Below are 25,971 nucleotides of genomic sequence, written 5' to 3'. Positions count from 1 at the left end.
ATTATTGGGTAGCCACGTGACCCGTATAACTCCAGTCCCTGAACTATGACCCCAAATGGTAGCTACTTGCTTATGTCGATAATAAAATGTTGGAGAGGCTAATTACAGATAGCCTGCTAACAATGTTTGCGTCCCACATCATGTTAACTAAAATAAGAGGAAACATTGAGAATAGCATTGAATCAATACTCTCAACTAGTCTGGTAGTTGCGGCCTGCGTGCAAACCCTCAACATCATGTCGCCCAGATCTTAACGGTAAGGTCCACGCTGCCAGTTGCGACTACACAGCGAATGCCTGACATTTCCGAAAGTTCACCCTGTATCTTCGGAGGCGTACCATTCTGGCGCGGAGACTCGACGCCGGTAGCTCCATTGGTAGCCCCATCAATATTCCCCTTTATTTGATTCGGTGCCCATTTTATGCAGGTTACGAAATGTCCGTGGGCAGGCTCGATGACTTTAACACATCTACCATTCTGTGACAAATCCCAACATCTTATCGTCTTATCGTCAGAGCAGCTGAGAAGATATCTCCCACTTGGGTGAAACACGATCCCCTTTACCCAGTTATCGTGCCCTGTGAGGGTTTTTATCAATGTGCCCCTTGAGTCCCACAGATTGATGGTTTTGTCTCTTGAGCCCGTTGCCAGATATTCATTAAAAGAGGTCGAAGAAGGGGGGCGTTTGACACCAGCTAAATTCGATAAGGTCGGATATGCGGCAACTGGAGCAAAAGCAATGCATTCGATCACATGAGTATGGCCAATCAACGATGTTTTATGATCGTTCGTCGACGTATCCCAGATGCGAGCGGTCTAAAATGTCAGCCTTGGAGGAGGAATGAAGGAGGTCAAAATGAAAATAATAATAATAATAATAATAACGCTAGGTTCTTACTTGGTCGTTTCCAGCGCTGGCCATCCATTTCCCGTCGAGAGAGGGCTCCACGCACCGCACCCAGTCGACATGACCCTGTATTGTTTTCACGGCATACCCTGTAGAGACATCCCAAACCTTTAGCGTTCTATCCCTGCTAGCACTGACCAGGAAATCGGCTCCAGAACCGCTCGGAATAAATCTGACAGAGCTCACAGAATGATCGTGTCCCTTCATAGTCCTTATGCAATTGTATTCATTCCCTGGGTCCCAAAGTTTAATGGTCAGATCGTGGGAGCAGGAGGCGAGCAAAACTCCGGTTTTAGGGCCACCATAATCAAGATCCAGCACAGCCTTCGTGTGTCCTTTCAGGGTTTGCTCTAATTCGCCATGTTCCCAGTCCCAGACTTTTATGGTCGCATCTTCTGCGGCCGAGGCAACAACCGAAAACACGGGATGAAATGCAACTGCATTGATAGGGTCGCGGTGCCCAGTCAAGGTATGACGAGCGGGCGCCCTTGGTAGCCAGGACTTTGGGTCTACTTTCTTTTGCGAGGAAGAAGTGGTTGCAGATAGGTCTAGTTCGTTTTGTAAGGTTTGGATGCGGGATTCGAGGTCCATGATCTATAAAGCCATCAACTAATGTTTCAGCAACTCGATCACGGTAGTCAGCAGCCGAATGGTGTATATCGCACTATGTCATCCCCTGTTTCTTTCTCTGTCTCTATTCTGCTGTGATGTGCTGCTGAATATGTAGGAGATGAAATGCAATGAAGGAGACGACGGCAGAATATCAGGATTCGTTCACGAATCCCTAAGATATATAACAATCGAAACCAAGGAAGCGTACCTTTTTTTGGAGGCGAACGACACTCGTCCATTTCTTTTCTAATAGACCTTCGTACTTTTTGCACACATCGTCTGAAAGTAACTCATTCTCTCCATCGACCTCTTCTCGAAACGTTTGAACGGATTTAAAATGGCCGGACTGTTGCAGGTATGCAGCGATACTTTTATTCCTAAACATTAAGGGACGGCGACGCGATCGGGAGCAAAAAGGTCGTCGGGTTAGCCATTTAGCTCAGCAAACATGTACATGTTGGGGGATATTGTTCGTAAGAGAAGTCGCTTGGGTTCAAAGCCCGTTCACAAATTGTAGCGAATTTAGACCTTAACAGTTGGGAGGTAGGAAGGAATATATACATACAGCTCGTCCCTCTGACGATCAGTCAAGGCGGAGCCCGACATGACGGGCCGGAGGTGGGCACTGGTCCTCGGCTCTGGTGATTTTAGATTCCGTAGAGACAGTTCTCAAACCGGAGCAGAGGGTGAAACGCCGTATAATTGTCTGGGCAGGAGTGCTAGGTTAGTTGATGAGCTTCAAGACCTCGTCCACGGATCCGAATGACCTGCCATATAAGTATCTCCGACAGTTTCTCTGCAGCCTGGCTGCAAGGCTCAGGGTATCAATATTGAAGCCAGGCAGGATTCAACGGAGAAGCGATTGAAGAATGGATAGAAGGGCACCAAAGACTGGCAGCACGTCAACTCGCATGTATATATCTTGCTTTGACAGGAGGGGTTGTGGTGTTGTGAAGGGGAAAAGAGGATGATGATTTGTGGCGGGCCAGCAAACCGCGGCCCAGCTGGAGTTTTAAGCTCCAGTCAAGCTTCGCAGCTGTCACCGGCCACCACACACCAAACCCACCAACATTCCTCCGCGATCCAACTTGCTTGGTTGGGTTAAGTAAATAAGTAGGTACTTAGGTAGGTAGGTAAGCCAGGTAAGCCAGTGCTTATGATATCCTCCGTGAGGACCGACGGACAGCCTGCTGCTTTAGAAACCCATTTTGCGTAAGCAAGTAGTTTTGACATTAATAGTATAATGGAGTAATGCAAGCAAGTAAGTAGCTTGCGAGTGTAAGTTAGAAGTTAGTTAGTAATTAGGGATATAAATTTAAAAAGTAAGTATATTAAGTGCTAAGTATTATAAGTAGGTGGGTATAAAAAGTAGGTAGATAAGTAAGTACTTAAGTAAGAGGTACCTAAGTAGGTATAAGGCATAAAGTGCCTAGGCAAGTACTCAAGTACTTATATAAGAAGTTTTTACGCGATGCATATATATGCGGCTAACCCCCCAAACCCGCCATCTATTCACAGAGCAGATAGATATCTGGAGATGCGGTTCCTATTCTCCGGCTCTTGCTATGCCCCTGGTTTTGAATTGGCACCGTTGCCCTGGTCCCTTCGGACGTGTCGCAGTTCAATTTCAAGTCTCCGCCTTGCTTCTTGCTCTCCCTACAACAGAAGTTAGAAACGGTTGGTATTTTCAGTTATTCTACCAGCCGACAGATAATATGCCTCTGGAACTTACCCGCAAAATTCTGTTATGTTCGGTTCTCATATCCTTCATCATTTTCTTAAACTCGGCTCTTAAAACAGACATCGTCATGTTTTCTCCGTAAGAAGGAAGGGGCGTCACCAAGTTGTTACTCGATACGGTCGTCGGCTTTACAGAACGACCATCTCCCATCCTCTCATCTGCTAAGCTCCGTTCGAGTGTCTCCACTTTGTCCTGCAAGACATCTATCTGTGACTCAAAACGCGACTTATCTGCCTCGAAATCAACAGAATCCTTCATAAGAACCTCATAGTCAGCAAGCATTTCGTCCAATTCTCTCTGGAGCCTTTCACATCTCTCTTTTAAGGCCTGGGACTCGTCTGCACTCATGGTTCCTTGGGGTATTACAGCCTCGGATAGTTTTCCCTGGAGAGCAAAATTGGCCGTCCTTAGCTCTTCGTTTTGCTTCGAGAGGTTCTCTAGCTCCACAATAAGGTTCGCATCCATAGCGGGCTGTGATCTTCCTTGCTCGACTTGGATTTTCGCAGCCGCTTGCTGCTTCGCCTCCTCTACTTGCCGCTGTGAATTTGCTTTAGTAGCTTGGAGGTCATTCGCTAAAGTTGCCAACTCCGTTAGCAGTTGCTGCACTTCATTCTCCAGTGTCGAGACGTTCGATTCAAGATTCTTCTTGGCTGCCTGGCTCTCTATCAGTCGTGATTTGAGCTCTTCGACGCTCGATATTTGCTCCGCTGCCTGGGCATCTTTGGCCCGAAGTTGATTCTGTAGGTCTGATGCTCTTTCATCGAGCATTTCTATACGTTTCGTCTGCTCGTGATACATTTCCTCGAATTTATTCTTAGATGCAGCTAGTTCCGCCATATTTTGTTCGAGAACTTCCACACGTGCTTCACGGACATGGAGGGTTTCGGTTAGGGATTCAAGATGCTGTCTGTCAAGGAGTGACTGATTCTCTCCATCGACCTTTGCAGCGTGTGATTTTTCCAATTGGTCGTGCAAATAATCAACTTTTTCTTTTAGCTCTCTAGCTTTTTGGTCTCCAGTACCTGCCATAGCTAGGCTGTCCTCCAATGCTCTGTTTTTTGCAACTATTTCTTCTCGTAATTTCTGAAGCTCTTCTTCAAGACCACGCTCCCTTTCTTGGGAAACGATCCGAGCATCATTAACACGGTTTTCGAAATCAGATTTCTGCGAATTCAGAACGAACTGGAGCTCTCCTATTTGGTGGGTGTAATGTTGTTCCTTTGCATCCAATTCTTCCCGCAACTTCACCGCTTCCTGCTTCAGTAGGGTATTTGCGTCTTGTTTGGATGAAATTTGAGACAGCTCGCTCAAAGCATTGGATAGCGAATTTGTGAGTCCATGGATTTGTTGTTCATGATCTGTTTTTGCATCTTCGTGTTTTTGAATCTCTATCTGATTTTCTCGCGACTTTTGAAGGAGCTGGTGTTGCAACTCCCGCTTTTCTGCAGCCCAACGTAAAGATTTATCTGTCAACGACTTCACCCTCTCGACAAGTTCTTTGATGCTCCTCCCACCGTTCTCGAGGGCTTCGAATCCATTACTATCCGATTGGTCGACTTCTTGAGCGACCTCTATCGTAATTTCTAAGGCTTGGGCCGGACATATGTCAGTTTAAACTTTGCCATGTCACAAAGGATTACTACCTTTATTGTTCCTTTCTTCAGGTCCCCCGATCTCTCGGATTCTCTTCTCCCAATCTATTAACACCTCCCAAACCGGCAATATATCACTATCATCAGGTTTTGTTGTAACAGGCTCACTACTTTGGTGGGATGCAAACGCCTGAACTTGCTCGAGACCCCGTTCTAAAGCAACTATTTCATCGAGCGTGGAAGGTGGGATCCCGTTGGTTGGGTCAAAGCTTCGATCTTTGTTCTTTTCCGAAATCAAGCTCTTTCCCATATCGTACTGGTCAGGCGCTGATGTCCCAATTTGCACCAGTATTGCTTTTACAATACCATTTAAGGCGACCAATCTTTGCTCTACTAAGGATCGATCTCGATTATTGAGGGGTGGCGGTAAAATTGAGGATGAAGGCAAACCTATGGCTTCCATGCTCGCCAGCGATGACCGGGGTCTGAGGCCCACAGAATCATCAGGATGCGCGGCAGGAGCTTCTGAGCTTGTTGGATACCCAGCTAGGCCGCTTGTGCGGAATTCCGAATGTGAAGTTGGAGTTTCCTCCGAACCGGTTGCTGGTCTGTAAAGGCTACGATCGTCGAAATCTTCAAGGGTCTTAACGGCTTGGTATTTGGTAAATTTGTTAGGTGTCGACGAGCGTCTGGTTGTATCAATGTTACTCGCAGTGTAGTGCCGTGATTTTTCAGCATGGTGGTACGTAGTCGCGAGAACCCGTGAGGTATGACAAAGAAGCCGCCGCTCAAGAACCCATAAATCCGCCTCTAATTTACGAATATCAGTTTCAATTTCATGACACTTGGCAATTGAAGCACTGAGCTCTGCAGATGCTTGTGTCATAGAATCGTGGCCGGGTCCATTAAAAGAACCCCCGAAGGCACTGACTGGCGAAGTAAGGGGGGTTTCGTTCTGTTTTGGCGACCGCAGGCGGGATAGCGATTGAGCGGCATCTCGTACTTTGGTTTCGAGGAGAAGCTTGCGCCGGAGAGCTTCAATGCGCCCAATCAGAGTTGTCTGTTCCCGTTTCAGACGATCTAGCTCCTCGTGAGTTAAAAGTTCATAGCCGCTGGAATCGAAGATCGCGGTTTCGACGAGAAGGTGTAACGCGATCTCGTCGTCGAAATCTAGCGTTTGAGTCGAGGTTTTGAGCTCGGTCATATCTGAAAAAGGGGTCGCGATGCGGAGGTGGGTGTCAATTTAAGGGTCGGTGATAGACGGTGTATCTTTATTGGAAATGAAGCCGGGGAGTATCTGCAAATACATCTAGGTGATATTTGTAGAATGATTTCTAGGGAGTAGTGGATTCGCGTCGGCCGCCATTCCTGGTTCCCAGCTGCGATTATAGCTTAAGGTAGGAGGTATGGAGCTAAGGTAGCTGCCCACATTAAAGCCGGGGTAAGGAGACTGGGTACCTTAAGTACTTTAGAAGTCAGGTTGAGGTTGAGGTTGAAGTATGTAAGTGCAGCGCATGTAAGAGGTAAGAAGCTGTAAGGCACGGGGCTAGAATTGATTCGGTCTAATTCTTCTGCGGCAGCGGCATCTTAATTGTTCTGGATGGTTCGACACAGCTTCTTATAAGGAATATCATCACCACCACCACCACCACCACCACCACCTCCTCCTCCTCCTCCTCCTCCTCCTCCTCCTCCTCCTCCTCCTCCTCCTCCTCTTCCTCCTCCACCACCATACATACCACCAATCGAATTCTAACTAGCATCTGCTCATCCATCTGACACAAGTTCACCGTCCTATCACTATTGACGGGGAAGAGAAATTGAACTGTCAAAATGGTGCTCCACAATCCCAATAACTGTAAGGCCCTCTCAAAATACTATATTCAACTTTTACCGTTATACATTCTGATTCTATTCTCATCCTCAACTAACTTGAACTTAACATAACAGGGCACTGGGTCAATAAGGACGCATCTGCCTGGGCGAAGGAATACTTTGAGAAAAATCTCATCGGAACCGAGGCCAAGGATGCTGCATCCGAAGCCTACGTTCGAATTGAAAAGGTGCTCAGCGTTGAAGGTGATGTGGATGTAAGCCAAAGAAAGGGCAAAGTCATCACTTTGTTCGATGTCAAACTTCAACTGGAATATAGCGGTATGCTGGCGGACTTTCAACGGGAATAAATATTTGTGACAGGTAGCTAACGCCGCCACAAGGTAAAACTGGGGCTGGTGAGGATGTTTCAGGAACGATAACCGTGCCCGAAGTGGCACACGACACAGAAAAGGATGAATATGTTGTAGGTCCATCCTTGACACCGTCGCGTCACCAGGCCAGTAGCTTATGGGAGTAAGTTTGAAATCTCGAATTATTCCGACACAGCAGAGAAACAAGCAGTGAGGGAGCTGGCGCGCTCTCACCTCACGCCACAGCTACGCGAAAGGCTCTACGGCTTTGCCGATGCCCTCATGGAGCAGCATGGGAAGGATATACAGCACACCAAGGAAAACGACCCCAAATACAAGTCATCCCAGGGTTCTGGGACAGCAGCTTCATCTTCGACGGCCGTCGCGCCGGGTACATCGGGTAAAGGCTTAGGCTCGCAGGCTTCGCGGAGTGATACTAGAGAAGCTGTCGTAAACACTACTGAAATCGTGGAATCCTTTGAGTTTCAGACAACTGCCGAAGAGCTCTATCAGACATTCGTAGATCCAAGTCGTGTTGCTGCGTTTACCCGTAGCTATCCTGAAGTTTTCGAGCCTGTCGAGGGGGGGCGATTCAAGTTGTTTGGGGGCAATGTCACTGGCGAATTCGTCAAGCTGGCGCCAGCAGAAAAGATCACGCAAAGGTGGCGATTGCCCAACTGGCCGGAAGGTAAATGCAGCGATGCATGAATATTATTTTTATTTTTTGTGAGGATATTACTAACGATGGGGTTGTGTGATAGGCCATTATTCGGTCATGACGATGGTATTTGACCAAGGGGTTGCTGCTACTGTTCTAAGGTTGACTTGGGAGGGTGTGCCCATTGGACAGGAGGAGACGGCGAAGAAAAACTTTGCTGAGTACTATGTGAGGAGTATCAAAATTACCTTTGGGTGAGCAACCGGATGATTCTCCCTGCTTCTTCTTCTTCTTTATCAAACACGCACGCATTGCGCCTCGGTGCTAACATTGATACCAGGTTCGGGGCGATTCTTTGATTCGGATACATTACTATGTACGTACGTACCGAAGTAAGTATGTAGTATAGTCTATTCACATCTTTTGAATGGCGAGCATGGTTTTTTGTTCTCTCGGTGGGGCCATCAAATTAACAGCGTGAAGTCGAGAATTTGTTGTGTCAAGAAACGCCCTCTAATTTTAGAAATTGGCATGAACATGATAGCTGGCTGGCGCCTGTCCTGTAGATAGCAATGAATTCAAATAAACACCAAGGCGCCAACAGCAGCACTAAACTGGCCATACAGTTGTATAAAGCGCGAGCTGGGGCAGGCGAGGGTTGATTGGGCGAGAACAAATCAACCGAACTGGCCAACAAAGCAGCCAGCCAATCATCGTTCTTTGAAGAAGTCAATTTCCACTTGCCGCCTCGATCTCGACAACGAATGCAAGCAAATGCATTGGTGAAGACCCCCGGTCCTCACTATCTACTTGCTGTGTACATACATTTGGATGAACAGCTGGCACTGTATCTCCACTGCATAAGAGACCTCTGCTGCCCACTCGTCACTTCCACCATCTTCAGAATGACACGTCTCTATCCATATCCATACTGCATTGTTGTTTTTTGCCTTTAACGGGTTTTGTTTCTCCTTCTCCCTTGTTACATTCTTTTCGACTTAGTCCAAGCGCACCGGTCTTGACTTTATATCCCTTATATCGTATTAATTCAACCTTCCTTTCTACCTCCATCTTTATCTGCCTTCATCTGCTGTCGAGGTTGATCTTCCACACATATCCCTTGTTTCTTTTGATCTTCCCGGTCGAGGATTTCGAATAATAGATACACGAGACAACTGCAGACTGCTATATATCCACTGGTTGGTTGTATAGCTCTCTTACATAAAAAAGAATTCCAACATACAAACTACCTAATTAGACCTACCTCCGAACCTTGCATTCGAAAGAAAGAAAGAAAGAAAAACAAAAAAACGAAAAGACGAAACAGAAACGAAAAGTAGCCAACAAGATGTCCAACGAAGCTGCACTTGCTGAATTCATTCAGCTACCGGTCTCTCGGGAGATGGTTGCCTACCTAGCTGCTAAGGCCTCTGAAGTTATCCGTTGCGATCCCACTCCAACAGAGCTACCCACACCCCCATCCACGCCCCCGAAAAACAGTGCTGCGAATCCCTTCGAACCGTCGCTCCCCGATCTGGAAACCTTCATCGCTTCCATTGTTCAACGTTCGCATGTCCAGGTTTCTACTTTGATGACAACACTGGTTTATCTCGCCCGGCTGAGACGAAGGCTGCCTCCTGTAGCAAAGGGCATGCGATGCACCGTGCATCGCATCTTCCTCGCATCTCTTATCCTCTCCGCCAAAAATCTAAATGACTCTTCCCCAAAGAATAAACACTGGGCTAGATATACGACCGTTCGGGGTTACGAGGGCTTTGGGTTTTCCCTCACAGAAGTTAATCTGATGGAAAAGCAATTACTCTTCCTGTTGGATTGGGACCTTAATATATCCACTAATGACCTTTACGAACACTTGGAGCCATTCCTCGCACCCATCCGTCAGCAACTCCGTATCGAAGAGCAAGAACGGGAACTCGCACGCGCTTTTGAATGCCCTGCTCCCCACAGCTATCCTGACGCAACGGTATCCGAGAACGACGACATCGAACCGTACTACATTACCCTCCAACAGAACAGGAGACAGACGTCAGCATCGAGACCGACATCTCGCTCCCAGGCGCTACCCATCTCTAAGGCCGGTCGTGCTAACGCTGAACATGCCCGGTCACGATCAAGGTCACGATCTAGCCACCGGAAACAGTCGCTTCCGATTGATCACATCATGTTACAGACCCCGCCATCTACTCAAATACCGGAGCTCTCTAGAAGTGGAACCGCCTCTTCTATTCACTCGAATGAAAGTTCTCCACGGCTACCATCGCCCTCTGTAGTAGCCCAGGTTCACTACATTAGAGAGCACTCGTTCGATAGCCCGAAAACTTCGAATTTGCCGCAAAAGCCGAGTAAAAGGGCCCGCCTTGGTCTGCTTTCTCGTTTTCTCGGTGGTGAGCGACAACCCTCCGAGAAAATCCAAATCGTACGATCTTGATCGTTTTTCTTTTCCGGTTCTCATCCGACTTTTTTTATGCCTTTCTGCTGTTTAATTGGGTTCCTTTTTTTTCTTTTTCTTTGGCGACGGTTTTGTAAAAATAAATAGATAAGAGATGGATGGCTTGAGACATTGACAGTGCATAGCGTTCTGGGCTTGAGTTTCCCCGGGTTTTGGTTTTCAGGTTATACGGATTGGGTTCAAGGTCCATGTCTGTCTGTATGTATAAGTAGTAATCGAAATAAAGCCATATAATAAAGAACATATGCTATCCCACATGATGTAAATCGGTTCCATTAGGCCTGGTAGTGGTAGCGGTGGTGGGAGGGTAACTAGAGCGGTTACTCGGCAATATCCAGGCCGACACGTCTGCATTCGGTATCAATATAGATTAGCAACCCCGAAAGAAAACCCGAAATGGGGGTGGCGTATATAGGTATCTATCGGACCTTGCTGCCCTGCGGATTCTATCTTGGTTTCCTTCCAATAGCCCAGCGTTATACCTCTCGAGTAGCTCAATGTACGACCGTTGGGCTTCAAGATACCTAACCATCTGCTGAACTCGGAGCATCCCAGCAATTTCCGGTTGCACCTGCGATGGTTTGCCTGAATTGTTGGTCTGGATGGCGAGTCTAAGGTAATTATGGAGGGACAGTCGGCGTGTATGAAGGGCAGCCGGGGTTTTAGTAGTCGCCGTAGTGGCGGCGGTCTTTCTAGGCTCCGAAAGCCTGGCCATCCGGGAGAGTATCGGTGGTAGCTCCCGAAGACAAGCCCTGTAAAGCGACGTCGTTGGTAGTCTTCTGGATGCCATAGCGGGTATGATTTGATGTGGTGGGGAGGAAGGAAGTGAAATTCACCACGATATTTCTTTCCGATTAGTCAGCAAGTTAGAGTGCTTCTTACTCATCTGCAAACAACTTTTAAACTGACAAATGCTGCTTACTTATGTCACGACCAAAATGACAAGCAACATGCATCGGTGTGCGATATGCCAGACTAACCGTGCCCAGGTCATCCGGCCGAAAAACGGACAGAAGATTTGCAAGAGCTGCTTTCTCGAAGTCTTTGAACTCGAAGTCCATACGACGATTATCGAAAACAATATTTTCCCGAAACGAGGAGAGCGGGTGGCGATTGGAGCGTCTGGAGGAAAGGATTCCACCGTTCTTGCTGCTACTCTGAAAGCCCTAAATGAGCGGTATGATTACGGCGTGGAGTTCGTTTTATTATCTATCGACGAAGGGATCCATGGCTATCGAGACGACAGCCTGGAGACAGTGAAACGGAATGCCGTACAGTATGAAATGGAGCTCTGCATCGTCGGCTACGACGCTCTCTACGGGTGGACGATGGACAAAGTCGTTGAGAAGGTGGGTAGGAAGGGAAATTGTACCTACTGTGGGGTTTTTCGTAGGCAAGCCTTGGATCGCGGTGCCAAACGGCTTAATATCTCCCACATCTTAACCGGCCACAATGCTGATGACATTGCCGAAACCGTTCTTATGAACTGTACGTCATTAAGCATTACCCCGCTTGTCTTTTTTTCCTTCTCGATGGACTGAATCTTTATTCCTTAGTTCTCCGAGGAGATCTCCCACGATTAGGTCGATGCGCGGAGATTATGACCGCATCCGCCACCTCTCCTATGAGGCGTAGCAAACCCCTCAAGTACGCCTATGAGAAGGAAATAGTGCTCTATGCGCACTACCGTGAGCTGGACTACTTTTCGACTGAGTGTGTTTATTCGCCCGAGGCATTCCGTGGGAATGCTAGGTCGCTTCTAAAAGAGTTGGAAAAGATCAGACCCAGCTCCGTTCTTGATATAGTGAGGAGTGGGGAACAGCTTGTCCATGATATTATAAGCCCAAGCAAGCTGGGCTGTGAGGAACGAAACGACCGGAGCGAGGAAAGGAGAGGATTTATGAATGGTAGCCAGATCCAAGGGACCGAGCCGACCAACTTGAAATCGTTACCGGATGCTGTTCATAAAACCGCGCACGAGGCGGCTCATCAAGCAACTGTAAGAGCAGCCTAGCAATCAACGGTAAGAATGTGAATTGGGAACTAAAATTCTGCATATTCTTTGCTTAGGATGGATCGCGGACTCAAACCATCGGGGTTTGCGGGAAATGTGGCTACATGTCATCACAGCCGACATGCAAAGCCTGCATGCTGGTTGATAGCCTGAATAAAACAGAACCACCGGTCGAGGTATCGCTGACTGGGGATCAGACTTTTCATTGAAGTCAGCGTTGGGATTCTAATCTAGTCTTCCAAAGTTTTCGCAAGGTTTCCATTTGTGACCAAAGCTGTGCCGAGTGAGCGGCAACGTCACTATCAACCTGAGTTTCGAGGACCATTTCACCGTTTCCCCACAGACATGCTGACCCCCATTTCTTTCCTTTGATCAGATCTACATGAGGGGAAAGTGCTAGCCAGACCGGCGCATTGGCCCCAACGAACGGGTCTATACAGTGCCAGGGAGAACCAAAAGCCCTACACAACCAAAATCCGACATTTTTCGCGTACGTTTGCCACCATGGAATAGCTACTATTGTTGTTGAGACTATACCGGGGTGCGCTATCAGAAATATAGGGGGGATTGTGTCGGTGGGGAGGGCGGATTCGCTGGGTCTTGGGATTGTTGTGTACGAGCGAAAATACTCCTGGGCCTCAGGAAGATAGGATCCCAGAACGAGAATGTCTGTAAGTGTCTTGGAGCTTTCGTACGGCTGGGTTGACTTAGTTCCTTGGATGTCGTCTATATCGAAAGTCAGGGGGTCACTCTCGATTGATCCCACCCAAACAATCCGGGACGGGGTTTCCGGCGCAGCAGCCGGCGCATGTAGCGTTTCCATGATTTCGTGCAAGAGATAGTAATGTCCAAAAATATTTGCAGCAAAAGCGGCACCTAGTTCTGGTGGTAGTTCTGCAGCATGGCCCCCGTGGGAGTGTATTTCGGTTAACCAGCCGACGCCTTGGATCTTGTACCGTGGAACTGTCATTGCTTCGATGAAATTGGTTGCCATCTGCCGGGCAGCCATGGCCCAGTCAATGCGAACAAAGGGGACCACAGCTGCATTGCAGAATACATAATGAATCCGACGATATTTATTCCGTAGCTCCGCGGCTGCAGCGATAATTGACTTTGGCGAGGAAAGATCTATTGTGACATGGGCAAGCTCGAGACGGGACCGCGCACCCTCTGGAAGTCGAGAGGTGAGGAAGGTATTGATGCCTGCGATTGCAGACTGTGCTTTTTCGACGCTCCTGGTAGCTAGACAGACGACCAGAGTGCCGGAATCCGATGCCACTGCTGGGTAACCGTCGGTTCTGGGGGTGAAGAACTCTACTATGAGGCGGCAGGCAATCGCGTAACCAAGTCCACTAGATTGTGCGGCAGAGATGTCAATTTGACTTAATTTTTCTTCTTCTTCTTTTTTCGGAATGTGATGTTCACGCGGATTCGAACCTGTTAGCACCCGTTATAAGAGCAACGGTAGGGAGGCAATGGGAGTCCATCCTGGTGAATTAATTCATCGATGTTTTGTTTGTGACAGTTCTGTACGGAGTAGTTCTGGAGTTGGGGGGTTTAATTTGCTGGGTGCTAAACATCGTATTGAGAGCCCGCCTTAGGTTCACCCTTTCCTTCCTTCCCTCCCTCCCTCCCTTCTCTCTCTACCTCATACCTACCTAGCACCACCCGTCCAGTAGCCTAACCGCATACCTACCGAATACTTAACCTAAGGTACCTCGCTGTTCACCGACAAAAGAATACGGGTTGCTCGCCGCTGGCCCGACACATCGCATATAACGCCGAGCCGTCGATAGGAATGGACTCGCAAGGCAGGGATGAAGGCTTGACTCGTCCTATCAGCACGGAGCACGAGGACCCTTTCGACGATTTCGATGGGGTTCACTTCACTAAAAACTCTCGGCCGGCCGCTATCGAAGCTGAAAACCATACACCTACCGTAGCCAAGGAGCAGCGTCTTTCCACCGCGGATAGAGGCGATTTAGTCTATTATCCAGCTCCGGTTCCTGTTATGCTTAACCTCCCCCCGAAGCTTGTTGGGAATCGTCCACAGAACCAGGCTCAGGCAGGTATAGAAGAAGTTCGTGCGAGGAGGGAATCATTGACCTCGTTTAGGCGTTCACTTGTTCTGAAAGCGTCCCATTCTAAAGCAGATGCATCCTCGTTATTCGACAATATCCTCGATGCTACAGTCGCATCACCAGTGCTATCGGTCGTTAGCCATTCGGTTTCCAACACCAAGGCCCCCGGGAACCCAGGCCATACCCGCTCAACCTCAAAGTTTTCTATGTCCATGCCGAGGAATGAAGAAATCGCACCTGCTGCTTCTCAGGGACCGACCCGTCGCACCGCACTGTCCGACTCTGATGATGAAGCTGAGTTACATAAGGAAACTGTGAGATCCTCTGCCATAGGGGGGGATATTACGGTAGGTCCTGGTAGCACCGGCGACGAGGTAGCTAGTAGCCTACCCCGAGCATCTCATTACCCCCATTCCAACCATGACGATACCGAAGAAGGAGGAGAAGGGGAAGCATTCGAAGACATACAGTTTGTTCCTGCGACCCTTCTAGCTGAACTGGAGTCTCGAAAGTCCCAGCAGCGTGCACGGACCAACAAGACTGCAACAACTATGAATTCACGGCAAATGCCGACCCTCCTCGAAAGGGATGCCATTGCTGAGGTAAAACAGCAGGCGAGGAAACGGGGCCCTGTAAATCTCGGCTGGCAGGGCGACCATGGCGCCATCGATGAAGAAGAGGATGATGTGCCGTTAGGGCTTCTCTTTGCGAACAAGCTATCTTCGCGTCCGGCCGAGGCTCTGAGAGCGCCAGGGCTTTTAGCCATGAGGGAGGCGGAAGATAACGAGCCACTTCGGAAACGTCAAGAAAGATTGAAACATAGCCTGGGAAGGGAGACCGTGGATAATATTCCTGCAACGGATGCCATGGATGAAAAAGAGACACTGGGGCAGCGTCGGAGCCGACTGCAAGCCGCTCAAAAGCAGCGGGAAAGTACCGGCGAGAAACCCCAGGACCAGGAAGTTCCCGAGGCTACCGGGCCCCCGGTGGTCGGTTCAATGTCGGCGGTACTCAATGCAAACCCAAATACTCAAAGATCCTACCTTGCAGGACAGGACCCTTCATCAAGAGGAGCACCAAACTCCGAGCTACCGTTTGGCTATCAAGCTCAACAGCAGATGCACATAAACTTCGCAGGTAATCAACCGCCAAACCGACCGTTGGTACACCAGAGGAAGCCTGTGCTGCCTCATCAACAAGCCCCCGCCGGGCCCATGGGTAAAAATCGAGATTATGAGTTTGGTATTCCATTTCCATATGCACCAGTTAATGCCGAGTACCTACAACACCAACAAGCACTTTTGGCAGATCAAATCGAGAGATGGAGAAGCAGTGTTTGGTAGATGCGGTGGAGAATTTCTGATGGGGTAGGAGGAAAGGGAATTAAAAATGGATAGGCGTGTTAGTCTACGGTGGCGAAATTAGTGTTAAAGGTTGAAGCCCTTGTATATTCACTTTTACGGTGTTTTTGTTTTGAGTATCATAGTGTTTTGGGGAGTTCGGAGAGCATATATTTAATCACCTAGTTAGTACCTACCTTACCGGCAATCTCTTTTGATTGATGGAAATTGAAATTTTCAATCAGGCTTCTCCTAAGAACTGGCCTCTTACCCGGGCACTTACTTAAGTACTTAGTACCTAGCCTCCCTATACTTGCGGAGGAGTAATGGATGATAGATGGTAGACACCGTCAGTACTCAAGTACTTCTATATTATATCTACACGATTAGTTGTTGTGGTGTGGTCTTTTCGCCTGCCGAAAGGAAAAGCCCGTTTGGTTGTTTGATTCAGTTTGAGTCCAATTTACTCCTCCGCCAGACCATACTTCTTACCCATCCGTCCTTACCTCTTCCAACTCCCAACTTCCAACTCCACCACCGCCACCACCACCACCACCACACCCGCACCATCCACGACCAACTACTATTACCACGACCACGGCCACGGCCCCATTCCTCGTCCTCACCACATCCTCATCTTCTTTCACCAACACGACCCCTCTTGGCCACAATAGCATAACTAACAGTTTGCTCGCATGAACGGATATCCTTTCCCTTTCCCTTGAGATCATACCTCGTGGTAGCAACCAAACTGCCACCCGCGTCTTCTCGAAACGTACTTTATCCCTCGGAAAGCACAACGCCGGCTCGCACTCCCGCATTATCGATGGAATAATTTGTGACTTTTCCAAGGAAATAACATCACCCTTATAACCTCTGTGGCCCCAGCGTTGAAGTCTTAAGCGAAGGGCCTTTCCCTAAAGGTCCCCTCGAAATCCTGTATGTTTTGTGGGCATCCTCTTTTGCTGCAACAGTAAACGTCCCGAGCGAGGCTTTATAGGTGGATTTACGACTGCCTGAACGGCTCTAGTCGGAACTGGATTCTCTAAGGGCCTTTGCTGATATATTCTAACTATCCTTACCAAAGGGGTTCGAGCGATGCAGAATCCTGTGAACAAGATGGAGAATACAGATACCATAGGGCAACTCTCCTTTGTACCTACAACTCGAACCACGGTCGTAACGACCACCACAACCACCACAACATCTTTCCCGCCGCTGATAATCAAGCCTCCCCGGAGTTTAAGCCAACTTGATACGAAGGAATATCCTCTGGCTACCACACCTACTCCTTTAGCCTTGAAACGATTTTGTTTTGACCTTAACGGACATCCAACTTATTTTCGTGAAAGTGACGACCCCAATAAAACCCTAATAAACCTGCAAAATCTGGTCAATGGGATGAAGGATGGAAAAGGTACCATACGCGTAGTCGACAAGGGAGAGCAACGTTATCAAACGCCGCCCGTATCCCAAGTTGACGCTGTCGACGTGCTATCCGCTAGTGTTGGCGCTAGAAAACGCCCTGCTTCTCCGTTGCCAGCAATTGAGTTGTCTGGGAAGTCTATTCCTTATCAGAAGACGAAACGCAGACATACATCGAAGGCGAAGGCGGACACACAACCAGTCCGATTTTCCAAGCACAGGGGACAGACAAGCCAAACCATAATTACCCCTTCATCTGGGTTCCCCGGTAACGGTTCTCCTAGCTTGCATCCTGCCCGCTCCCTGGGATTCAATTCTACCTCTTCTCTGGAAGGCCGTCCCGCGGCTTCGTGGCCAAATATGCCAGAGTTTACCCAGTTTGGTGATGGCGGACTGCGAGAAGCACCGGTTGTGATATCCCCCTATGCAAACCGACCTCCGTTGGTATTTACACCAACAGAACAAGAGGGCTCACGATTCGCAGCCGACGAAGCCGACCTGGGCTCTTCCATACGATCGCCAGGCGAAGGCACAAGCGATTCGAGTCATCTGGTTCACGAGCCAGGCGAATCTGTACCAACGCCCACCAACGAGCCGCCCAGCTTGCCCTCACCGAGCCTCAGCCCGGTTACAGCTGCATTGACTCTCGGGAAATCCAGAACTGACTATTTTTCCCGGCCTGAAAGCCACGAGGAAGATTTGGGGTCCCCGCTAGCGTTATCCCATGCCGATGACGGTATGGAAGATGCAGACATCGCACCGTTCGACGAAGCTCCGCCGTTGTCACGAGGGACGAGTGGCCTGGATGGGATCCCGGGTTTGATGCAGCTTCCTCAGATGGTTGACACATTTGATTCGATGCCTCAAGCAATCAAATCGTATCTCATGTACCAATTTTTGAGGCGATGCGACAAAAACACGCTCCAGTTTGTCGCTGGTGTCGTGAATCCGGCTCTCAAATGCGACTTCCTTGCCAAGTTACCAACAGAGCTCTCCCTTAATATCATCAAGTTCCTAGATTACAGAAGCCTAGCGAGTGCCGCGCAAGTTTCTAAAAAATGGAGAATTTTAATTGATTCGGACGAGTGGACCTGGAAACGATTGTTCGAAGCTGACGGCTACGTGTTAGCCGACGGTGAACTAGAACGTGCGGTCAGAGAGGGATGGGGGTACCAGGATCCAGAGGGGTTTCTAGATTGCGAGAAGGATATTCAGATATGCCTTGCCAAAGGAGCTTTCTCCTCAACATCATCACTTTTCTCGAGTTCTATTCGGAAGCGCAAAGTGACGAGACTTTCGCTCAAAAAGTCTCAAAAGCAGCGGCAAACTGTCGAATCCCTCGGCAAAGATGAATTTAAAGAATTAATACATGACCTTTCTAGCAATGAGGGCTTCGCAGCTGCTGTCCATGCGGCATCCGCGAACCCCCCTCCCAGTGTTGGCCTGCCATCTTTAACAAATCTCCATTTGTATAAATCGCTCTATCGTCGGCACCACATCATCAGGAAGAGCTGGGTCCGACCTGATGTTCAGCCGCGCCATATCTCCTTCCGCGGCCACCAACGATTTGTCGTGACCTGTCTTCAGTTTGACTCTGAAAGAATCCTGACCGGGTCCGACGATACAAACATAAATGTTTATGACACTAACACCGGTGCTTTGCTCGCCAAGCTCGAAGGACATGAGGGTGGCGTTTGGGCCCTACAATATCACAACAATACGCTTGTTTCCGGGTCCACAGACAGGACGGTGAGGGTTTGGGATATCGAATCTGCAGAATGCACACAGGTATTTCATGGACACACGTCAACCGTTCGGTGCCTTCAGATTCTTTTACCCACCAAAATAAACATGAGCGATGGGAAGTCTATCATCATGCCAAAACAGCCCCTAATTATCACCGGTTCGAGGGACTCCACTCTCAAAATATGGAGACTTCCTACTAGGGCGGATAAGCCTTACAAGCCGTCGACGACCGCTGATATTGATAACCAGCCCCCAAACCCATTCCTCATTCGCACCTTGCAGGGCCATGGACATTCGGTTCGTGCCATTGCCGCTCATGGTGACACACTCGTTAGCGGGAGCTACGATAATTTTGTGCGTGTTTGGAAAATATCAACAGGGGAGTGCGTCCATAGACTTGCTGGCCACACAGCCAAGGTGTACAGTGTGGTACTCGACCACAAACGCAACCGTTGCATTAGTGGAAGCATGGACAGTTGCGTTAAGGTATGGAGCCTGGACAACGGTGCCCTCCTCTACACGCTTGAAGGCCATACGTCTCTTGTTGGATTACTCGACCTTTCCCACGACTATCTCGTTTCCGCTGCAGCCGATGCCTCTCTTCGAATCTGGGACCCCGAAACTGGGCAACTTCGACATACCCTCTCTGCACATACGGGGGCGATAACCTGCTTCCAGCATGACGGACATAAGGTAATCTCAGGTTCCGACGGTACCTTGAAGATGTGGAATATCAAAACTGGCAGATTCATTCGTGACCTCCTTACCAACCTCAGCGGAGTCTGGCAAGTTAAATTCAACGAACGTCGATGTGTCGCCGCCGTCCAGCGAGAAAACCTCACTTTTATCGAGGTAAGCCCGTTTTGTAAACAGTTCCTTTGCGGATTCAATAGTCATGATGTTAACATACGCGACGGCATATAGGTGCTTGACTTTGGAGCAGCCCGAGACGGTGTTCCTGATGATCAACGCGGGCGACGGATTGTCGTTAATTCCAAGGGCGTTGAAGTCGACCCGGCCGAGATCATAAATGATGACTTATGAACCATACTCCAATTCATGAACTCTGTTTTTTCCATATTATTAATCTTTTACTCCCGCCGTCTGAATTCACAAGTTGTTCCAGCGATTTTGTATAATTAGAAGCGTGGCCCTTTAGTTCCTTTGACCGTACATGATCATGACAATGCGTTAATGTTGGTGGTTTGGATTGTAGATTAGGTATTTGAGCGTCGGTTCTTTTCCCTTTTTTCTCCCCTTCTTCATAATGTTACTCGGTTTATCATGCTCAATATCCCCTTAATGAAATACGTTGCTTACCTAGTACCTAGGTACTTAAGGATCTTACTAGGTAAGTATATACTTCCTAGTTACTTAGGTATACCCTTTCACTCGCTAAAATACTAAATGCATAATCAAGTACTTATTTGAGTAGGTTCTTAAGTAGGTATCTCGCTGCAAGCCTCCTAAAGACGGATGCTTCGAAACTTTATGCTAACCGATTCCAAAGCCTGCGATATGTCATCCTAACATTCAAGCATGCAAAGCACCAATCGCCCTTGTGTAATACCAACATCCAACAACCGTTATCACCATCATACGTCGACTTCTTATGCAGGCTCCCGATTACCTAGTGTCTCCTTGTCCCGTTGGAATGACAAACTTGAGATGGGGAAATTGCCCACCAAAGGCCTATAAACGAGAGGAGGCCTAGGCGAAGATTGTCGTAATTTACGGGAACATATAAATAACCCGGAGAAACAGAAATCCTGTTCATATATTGCAACAAATGATACCTGTTCTTCATTAAGTACTGGTACTTGAATAGATAGAAGAGGGGCCCCAGCAACCAGGTGCGGTATCGGGCTGGTCAGATATTAAATAGATAATGTTCTCGAGAATACACCGTAAGTTTTGGGGGAAATTTAATGAAGGACCCTGTCTAATATCCAAGAGTAGACCTGCCAGTTTTCTGTTAACGAATGGCAATGACCCCTCCATACTACCTTATTACTATCGCAGCTCTAATTTTGGATTATATCTGCTTTGGAAAGCACCGAGGGGTAGGTAGGGTTCAGACCCGGTGCTGACTAGTTTTACTAGTCTTCGGAGGGTTTTGAATACCAGTTCGGCATTCCCTACAGTACCATTTATCTACGACGAAGAGTTAATAATATGAAACCAAGTTTCGCCCATGGAATGCATACCTTTTGAACTTGGCATGTGTGAAAGCCCGACACATGGTAAGTGAAACCATTCCCTTTGACAGCCAGGGCCATCACAAGCCACCATTTTGCCATAGGAAACTTGATTACAATAGCAATATCGCATTTCATCGGCATCAACATCCCCTTCATCATCATCATCATCATCATCATATTCATCTCGAGCGTCGTTTAGGATCGACTTATCATCGGTTTGTACTGGTAGGTCATTGTTAGATTTAGATAGCTTATTTGGCATGGCCTTAGGGAGAGCCCCATGGGAACTCTTGAACGTGTCAGAAACCACCGAAGGTTTAGGTGCTGACTTTGCAGCTGACGCGGTAGCACCACGACCGCTTGATTTTTCCGGGACTTCTGTGTTTCTTGGCAATTTTTCGATAGCGGCTGGCGGTTCATCACCTAATGTTAAATTCTGGTCATCTTTAGCCGTATCTTTAATTATAGTTGCAGGGATCTCTTGGGGTGCCGTTGGCTCGGATTTCCGACCAGACGCTTCTTTGTCGGAATCGGCCATCTTCTCATTCCCCGATTGCAGCAACTTGTCCTGCGGCGCCTTTGGGGCTGGTGCCGACTTCGGTTCAAAAGGTGATGTTTTATCCTCCTGTTTAACATGGTTATCAATCTTGGGAACAGCCTTTGGTGCTTCTGATTTTGCGGAATGGGGTTTGGAGCGAGGATTTTTGTGGCCCATATCTTTCTTCCCGCCATCAGGTCCTGCTGCAATAAAGATTTCCGAAGGCTGAAGCGGGGCACCCGCAGCACGAGAATCTGTGAAATTGTGTTTCGTGGGAGACAAGGTGGTTGCAGCTGGTGGGCCAGGCACTCTATGTGAGAACGAGCGGAATATTCAGTTAATAAGCAACATAGCAACTTTGGATTGTTGCGTATCCCTACCTTTTCCTCGAGGTCGATTGCTTTGAGTTGCTTGTAGAATTCTGGGATCCGTGTACTTTCGTAACGGGCTGTGTCTTCGTGGTTTGAAGAATGTGGGAGTTGGGATATGCCCCACTCCGAGCCTGGGTTACACTTCGCTCTGGCGCAAGCGTTTTATTCAATTGGTTGCCATGAGTGGCCCCTTTACGGCGTTTAGCTGCTGGGACACTAGGCGAATTTTCATAGATGAGAGCTGTTGATTCGGCGTGATTTGCTGTTTTGGACTCTAATTGCTCTGGAGCGTGAGCGTAGCGTCGAGATGTCCCTTCTCTACGGCCATCAGTCCTCGAGGCCCCAATGCTAGGGTCCGGCTCAACAGGGTATACTATTGATGTATTTTCGTTTGCTCCTGGCCTCTGGTTAAGTGAAGTCTCGAGGATTGAGTTGCCATATGCCCAATGGGCTGGATTTCCATCACGGACGACAGGGTCAATTTCAAGAGTTGTGGCATTGTAGGCGTCATCAATTCGAACTTGGTGCTTTGCGAGAGCTTCCGATGCAGTCGATATGACATGGATCTTTTCGTCCAGAGTAAGGAGAAGATCCGAGATCAGGACTCGGACTTGGTGCAGCCGCGACCGTTTGACGTGCTCATCGGAGAGTCTGTCGTCAGGTATGTTGGATGGCAGAGACTCATCAGGATGACTTTGATGATCTAAAAGCCGAACGGGGTCGGCAATGGGGTCGGCCTCAAGCGGAGGCTGTAACGGAGGTGGAGGGCTCAATGCATGTTTGATAAAACTGCGAAGCAAGTCCTCGGGGCCGGAGGCTTTGGCATCGACCTCTCTCAGCAGAGTAAAATGCCTGATGGTTTCCTGGGGGAGGGCCTCGATGGCATCTGTAAATGCTGCCAGGCCCGGGCAGAACTGGGGTGACCGTCGAGGGTTAGTGCCAGCCATGAAGGGAATGATGATGATAGGTTGATGGATGGTAGACTTCAGAAGGTAGGAGCTGGCTTGGTGGACGGACTAGGTCGCATGAAAGTAAAGTGTGTTGCCTAACCAGCCTAGACACAGCTGGCTGTTGGTTAGAATTGCCAATAACAAACTAACTCTCTCCACCTCACCTTACCTTACCTTACCTTGCTTCACCTCACCTTATTTCGCCGCTGTCCAGCCAGTAGTGGTTAGCGTAGCCAGAGCTAGACAGATATCGCTGCTGCCACATCACCATGCAGCTGTGACGAGCGAACGGTATCCGCAGAAGCAGAAGCAGAACGAACTGGCAGAACCAACTGGCGGCGGTATGTTGACGTGGTCTCGCGCCGGCCAGCGAAATTGAGCCGGGACTCCATCGTCAAAAATCCTCATCGTCATAGCCGTGTGATTCAATCGGTGGATCATAATCATGAAACCCCGCCGAGAACGAAAAGAGAAGTAACGAGATGAAAGAATACAGTACGGGATGATTCTGGGGAGGAAGGGGGGTTGGAAACAACAGCCCCGAGGCCTAGGAGGTGCCTCCTTGGCTGTCCAGCGGAGGCCGTCTGCAGTGGTCACGATTGACCCCAACTGGCCTGCGAGTAAGTAGGTAGGTAAGCAAGTGCCCAAGAAGTACTTAAGTATCTATTTTACTTGCTTGGTTGCTTGGTTACTTGGTTACTTAAAAGTTAAACTCGAGAAAGGTTTGGTTAACTCACATTCTGCGATGCAGACAACCTGGGAAACCCACGTCCTGAACCATAGGCCATGTACATGTGTTATGTGCATGAGGCAGCCTGCCCTGCACATCCGTACTTACGTGTGAGCGGTGTCAACCAAATGGTCACAGTCGATTCGTTGGTCCTTGTGTGCAGTGACACGGATTCGATGCGATGCCAGTCCGATGTAGGCTAGTACCCAATGGCTCCAACATTGACCTCTCCTGCTATCCCAAACACATCACAAAATTATACACTCCCATTCTTATACCCTCTCCTCTTCTTCTCCGTCTGAACTAGTCGACATCGGAGACCTCGAACTTGGGGAATACATCTATTCACCACTGACTAGAGGTTACCCTAATAATTACTTCAACGTTCACAACTCCCGACAGAAGCTCTTCCGGCACGGTTGACCCGTCATTTAATCCGCTTGCAAATCGAACTGTCAGACCCTACTATTCTCTCCGCACCTGGGGTGTAACCTTACCTCGAAGTCGTGTCGACATCAGATTTCTCCGAAATACGCAAACCTGTATTGGCGTACGCGATTGTCTTCTGGTTTAGAAGGCTTTATATCATAATTGGGTGCTCTTTCTTAGTGGCTAGGTGTTACTCTTGTTCGGGATATAATGGGTGGATACGTCATTAGTCGGAATTCAGAGGTCTCGGAGGTGACTCCATTCATGAGCCCATTGAGATGCACACTGGATAGTCGGATTGATGGCCATTTGGATACCAAAGAAGGGAGAGGCACCCGATATACAGGACCAGAGGGATTGGGAAATGTCCCCGATGAAGCTACATCCAGGGAAAGCAAGACTTTCGCCGGAGTCGACGAGCCTTCACGCTATAAACTTTTATTCCCACACGACATTCACAACCATTTCCATCTAATGGATGATGAGAGCAATGTTACTACAAATACTTGCCATGCATTCTCCTCGGAAACCGGTCTAAATTCAAGGCACCAATCGCTTCAGCATTCGAGGTTAATCGTAAATGGACGGTAAGTTTTATCTTCCTACAAATAATACCCACTCCCCACTCCTTCTCTTTCAGACCCACGAGTACTCACGGATAATTTACCTCCCTCCCTCCTTTCTTTTTTTTTTTTGACTAAAAGCTAGAAATAAATTGAAGAGAATAAACAAGGCAAATTGGAACATTTAGAGCTAACACCTCTGTTTGTGAAATAGAAACGACAGGATCAACAGATCTCGGAAAATCTCCTCAACCACGAGTAGAGATCTAACAAAAACGCCTGGCAGCCCTCAAAGGTGTGGTTTATTTCAGTAGGACCCATAAAATCGTGGGCTTCACATACGGTCCCTAGTGCTAACTTGCAATAGATCTGAACTCCCCAAAACGCCGATGTCCTGGAGCTCCGAGGATGATATCCTTCTTAGAGACTTGAAAGAGCTTCGGAAACTTGGCTGGAAAGAGATTTCTGCTTACTGTACGATGAACCTTTTCAAGACTTCAATGGTTATTCGACGAGGTTGAATGCTAAATTCATACACAAACAGTCCCGAAGCGAACAGCACATGCCTGCCAATTCCGTTGGCGTAGGTTGGTTTCTGGGACTCTCAAGGGTCACAGACAATGCCCCCCGCAGATAAACGGCACCCAGTCGTTACCAGTGTCTAATAACCGAGGCGTCGGAGAAGGGACTGGCTTCCTTGGGACATTCGATAGTCAAGTACGGAAACAACATCCTTCGAGCATATTCGATATCACCTCGTCGGATGCCGACTCAAAAACAATAGAGACAACTCTGTCTTCCCCATCATCTCCGTCTGATTTTGCTGAGACGAAATGTTCACAAAGTCGAGGATCGGTTTCCAGATCAGTAAGCATGAGTCCGCCGATGCGGAGGTCACTCTACAGCAAACGATCAAGCGAAAGGGAGAATGACCACAGTGTTTGGGAACCGGATGAAGGTCAAGAACGGGATTGCTCTGAAGCTAGGCATCTTGGAAGGGTATTGGAAGACCCGATTAGACCGTGCAACCCACCCACTTCCCAAATACATCTAAGACTTGACAGCACGGGTGTCTCGCCGTATGGGGGCAGTAACTACCGGACTTCCGAAGGTACTTCTTGGACGAGTGAAGAGGACAGCCTGCTGCTTAACCGCCGGCTCAGTTTCGATGAGGTTAGTATTTTATTACACCATCGATCTGAAGAAGCTATATGGTCGAGGATGGGTATACTACGGTCTTCGATTCCGAAATCAGTAAGGCTTGGGTGTGCCTCGTTGGTGACTTAGCAGAATGTTAAGATGACATGATTTCCTGCTGAAGTTCTATCGTGCCTTTCAAGAGGGGAGCTTCATACTGTTCCTCAAGCAAAATAAACGGGCTTCTAGCTTTAGTTTATTCGAGTCTCGGGGCCTCCCT

At 48.4% G+C, this 25,971-nt stretch overlaps 10 protein-coding genes across 10 annotated transcripts; 5 read left to right on the top strand and 5 right to left on the bottom strand.

Annotated features, from left to right (window-relative positions):
- Positions 1 to 234: 234 nt before the first annotated feature.
- Positions 235 to 2,293, bottom strand: DFL_007371 (WD40 repeat; the record flags this gene model as incomplete). Its single annotated transcript, XM_067636943.1, has 6 exons — positions 235 to 816; positions 899 to 1,501; positions 1,728 to 1,896; positions 2,085 to 2,157; positions 2,213 to 2,225; positions 2,291 to 2,293. The coding sequence occupies 6 exons, from the start codon at positions 2,291 to 2,293 to the stop codon at positions 235 to 237; spliced, it is 1,443 nt and encodes a 480-aa protein (XP_067488508.1).
- A 789-nt stretch (positions 2,294 to 3,082) lies between these two features.
- DFL_007370 (uncharacterized protein) lies at positions 3,083 to 6,056 on the bottom strand (the record flags this gene model as incomplete). Its single annotated transcript, XM_067636942.1, has 3 exons — positions 3,083 to 3,175; positions 3,252 to 4,849; positions 4,904 to 6,056. 3 exons carry the CDS (start codon positions 6,054 to 6,056, stop codon positions 3,083 to 3,085), a joined length of 2,844 nt encoding a protein of 947 aa, XP_067488507.1.
- Positions 6,057 to 6,685: 629 nt separating this feature from the next.
- DFL_007369 (uncharacterized protein) lies at positions 6,686 to 8,055 on the top strand (the record flags this gene model as incomplete). Its single annotated transcript, XM_067636940.1, has 6 exons — positions 6,686 to 6,710; positions 6,803 to 7,006; positions 7,069 to 7,151; positions 7,207 to 7,726; positions 7,800 to 7,950; positions 8,037 to 8,055. 6 exons carry the CDS (start codon positions 6,686 to 6,688, stop codon positions 8,053 to 8,055), a joined length of 1,002 nt encoding a protein of 333 aa, XP_067488506.1.
- Positions 8,056 to 9,044: 989 nt separating this feature from the next.
- Positions 9,045 to 10,145, top strand: DFL_007368 (uncharacterized protein; the record flags this gene model as incomplete). The annotated part of the gene is made up of 1 exon (XM_067636939.1): positions 9,045 to 10,145. One exon carries the CDS (start codon positions 9,045 to 9,047, stop codon positions 10,143 to 10,145), a length of 1,101 nt encoding a protein of 366 aa, XP_067488505.1.
- Positions 10,146 to 10,325: 180 nt separating this feature from the next.
- DFL_007367 (uncharacterized protein) lies at positions 10,326 to 10,956 on the bottom strand (the record flags this gene model as incomplete). Its single annotated transcript, XM_067636938.1, has 4 exons — positions 10,326 to 10,358; positions 10,423 to 10,514; positions 10,595 to 10,625; positions 10,696 to 10,956. The coding sequence occupies 4 exons, from the start codon at positions 10,954 to 10,956 to the stop codon at positions 10,326 to 10,328; spliced, it is 417 nt and encodes a 138-aa protein (XP_067488504.1).
- Positions 10,957 to 11,104: 148 nt separating this feature from the next.
- Positions 11,105 to 12,389, top strand: DFL_007366 (uncharacterized protein; the record flags this gene model as incomplete). The annotated part of the gene is made up of 3 exons (XM_067636937.1): positions 11,105 to 11,654; positions 11,723 to 12,165; positions 12,237 to 12,389. 3 exons carry the CDS (start codon positions 11,105 to 11,107, stop codon positions 12,387 to 12,389), a joined length of 1,146 nt encoding a protein of 381 aa, XP_067488503.1.
- Positions 12,390 to 12,391: 2 nt separating this feature from the next.
- DFL_007365 (uncharacterized protein) lies at positions 12,392 to 13,667 on the bottom strand (the record flags this gene model as incomplete). Its single annotated transcript, XM_067636936.1, has 2 exons — positions 12,392 to 13,532; positions 13,618 to 13,667. The coding sequence occupies 2 exons, from the start codon at positions 13,665 to 13,667 to the stop codon at positions 12,392 to 12,394; spliced, it is 1,191 nt and encodes a 396-aa protein (XP_067488502.1).
- A 311-nt stretch (positions 13,668 to 13,978) lies between these two features.
- Positions 13,979 to 19,816, top strand: DFL_007364 (uncharacterized protein; the record flags this gene model as incomplete). Its single annotated transcript, XM_067636935.1, has 4 exons — positions 13,979 to 15,595; positions 16,525 to 16,540; positions 16,689 to 19,624; positions 19,697 to 19,816. 4 exons carry the CDS (start codon positions 13,979 to 13,981, stop codon positions 19,814 to 19,816), a joined length of 4,689 nt encoding a protein of 1,562 aa, XP_067488501.1.
- A 1,030-nt stretch (positions 19,817 to 20,846) lies between these two features.
- Positions 20,847 to 22,829, bottom strand: DFL_007363 (uncharacterized protein; the record flags this gene model as incomplete). The annotated part of the gene is made up of 3 exons (XM_067636934.1): positions 20,847 to 20,926; positions 20,980 to 21,821; positions 21,892 to 22,829. 3 exons carry the CDS (start codon positions 22,827 to 22,829, stop codon positions 20,847 to 20,849), a joined length of 1,860 nt encoding a protein of 619 aa, XP_067488500.1.
- A 1,372-nt stretch (positions 22,830 to 24,201) lies between these two features.
- Positions 24,202 to 25,486, top strand: DFL_007362 (uncharacterized protein; the record flags this gene model as incomplete). The annotated part of the gene is made up of 5 exons (XM_067636933.1): positions 24,202 to 24,578; positions 24,769 to 24,849; positions 24,922 to 25,028; positions 25,099 to 25,271; positions 25,400 to 25,486. The coding sequence occupies 5 exons, from the start codon at positions 24,202 to 24,204 to the stop codon at positions 25,484 to 25,486; spliced, it is 825 nt and encodes a 274-aa protein (XP_067488499.1).
- Positions 25,487 to 25,971: the final 485 nt, after the last annotated feature.

The sequence above is a fragment of the Arthrobotrys flagrans genome, assembly GCF_004000055.1.
Source record: "Arthrobotrys flagrans strain CBS H-5679 chromosome Unknown unitig_8, whole genome shotgun sequence".
NCBI lineage: Eukaryota > Fungi > Ascomycota > Orbiliomycetes > Orbiliales > Orbiliaceae > Arthrobotrys > Arthrobotrys flagrans.
Note: the sequence above shows the minus strand (reverse complement) of the source record. Positions and strands in the feature narration are given on the sequence as shown.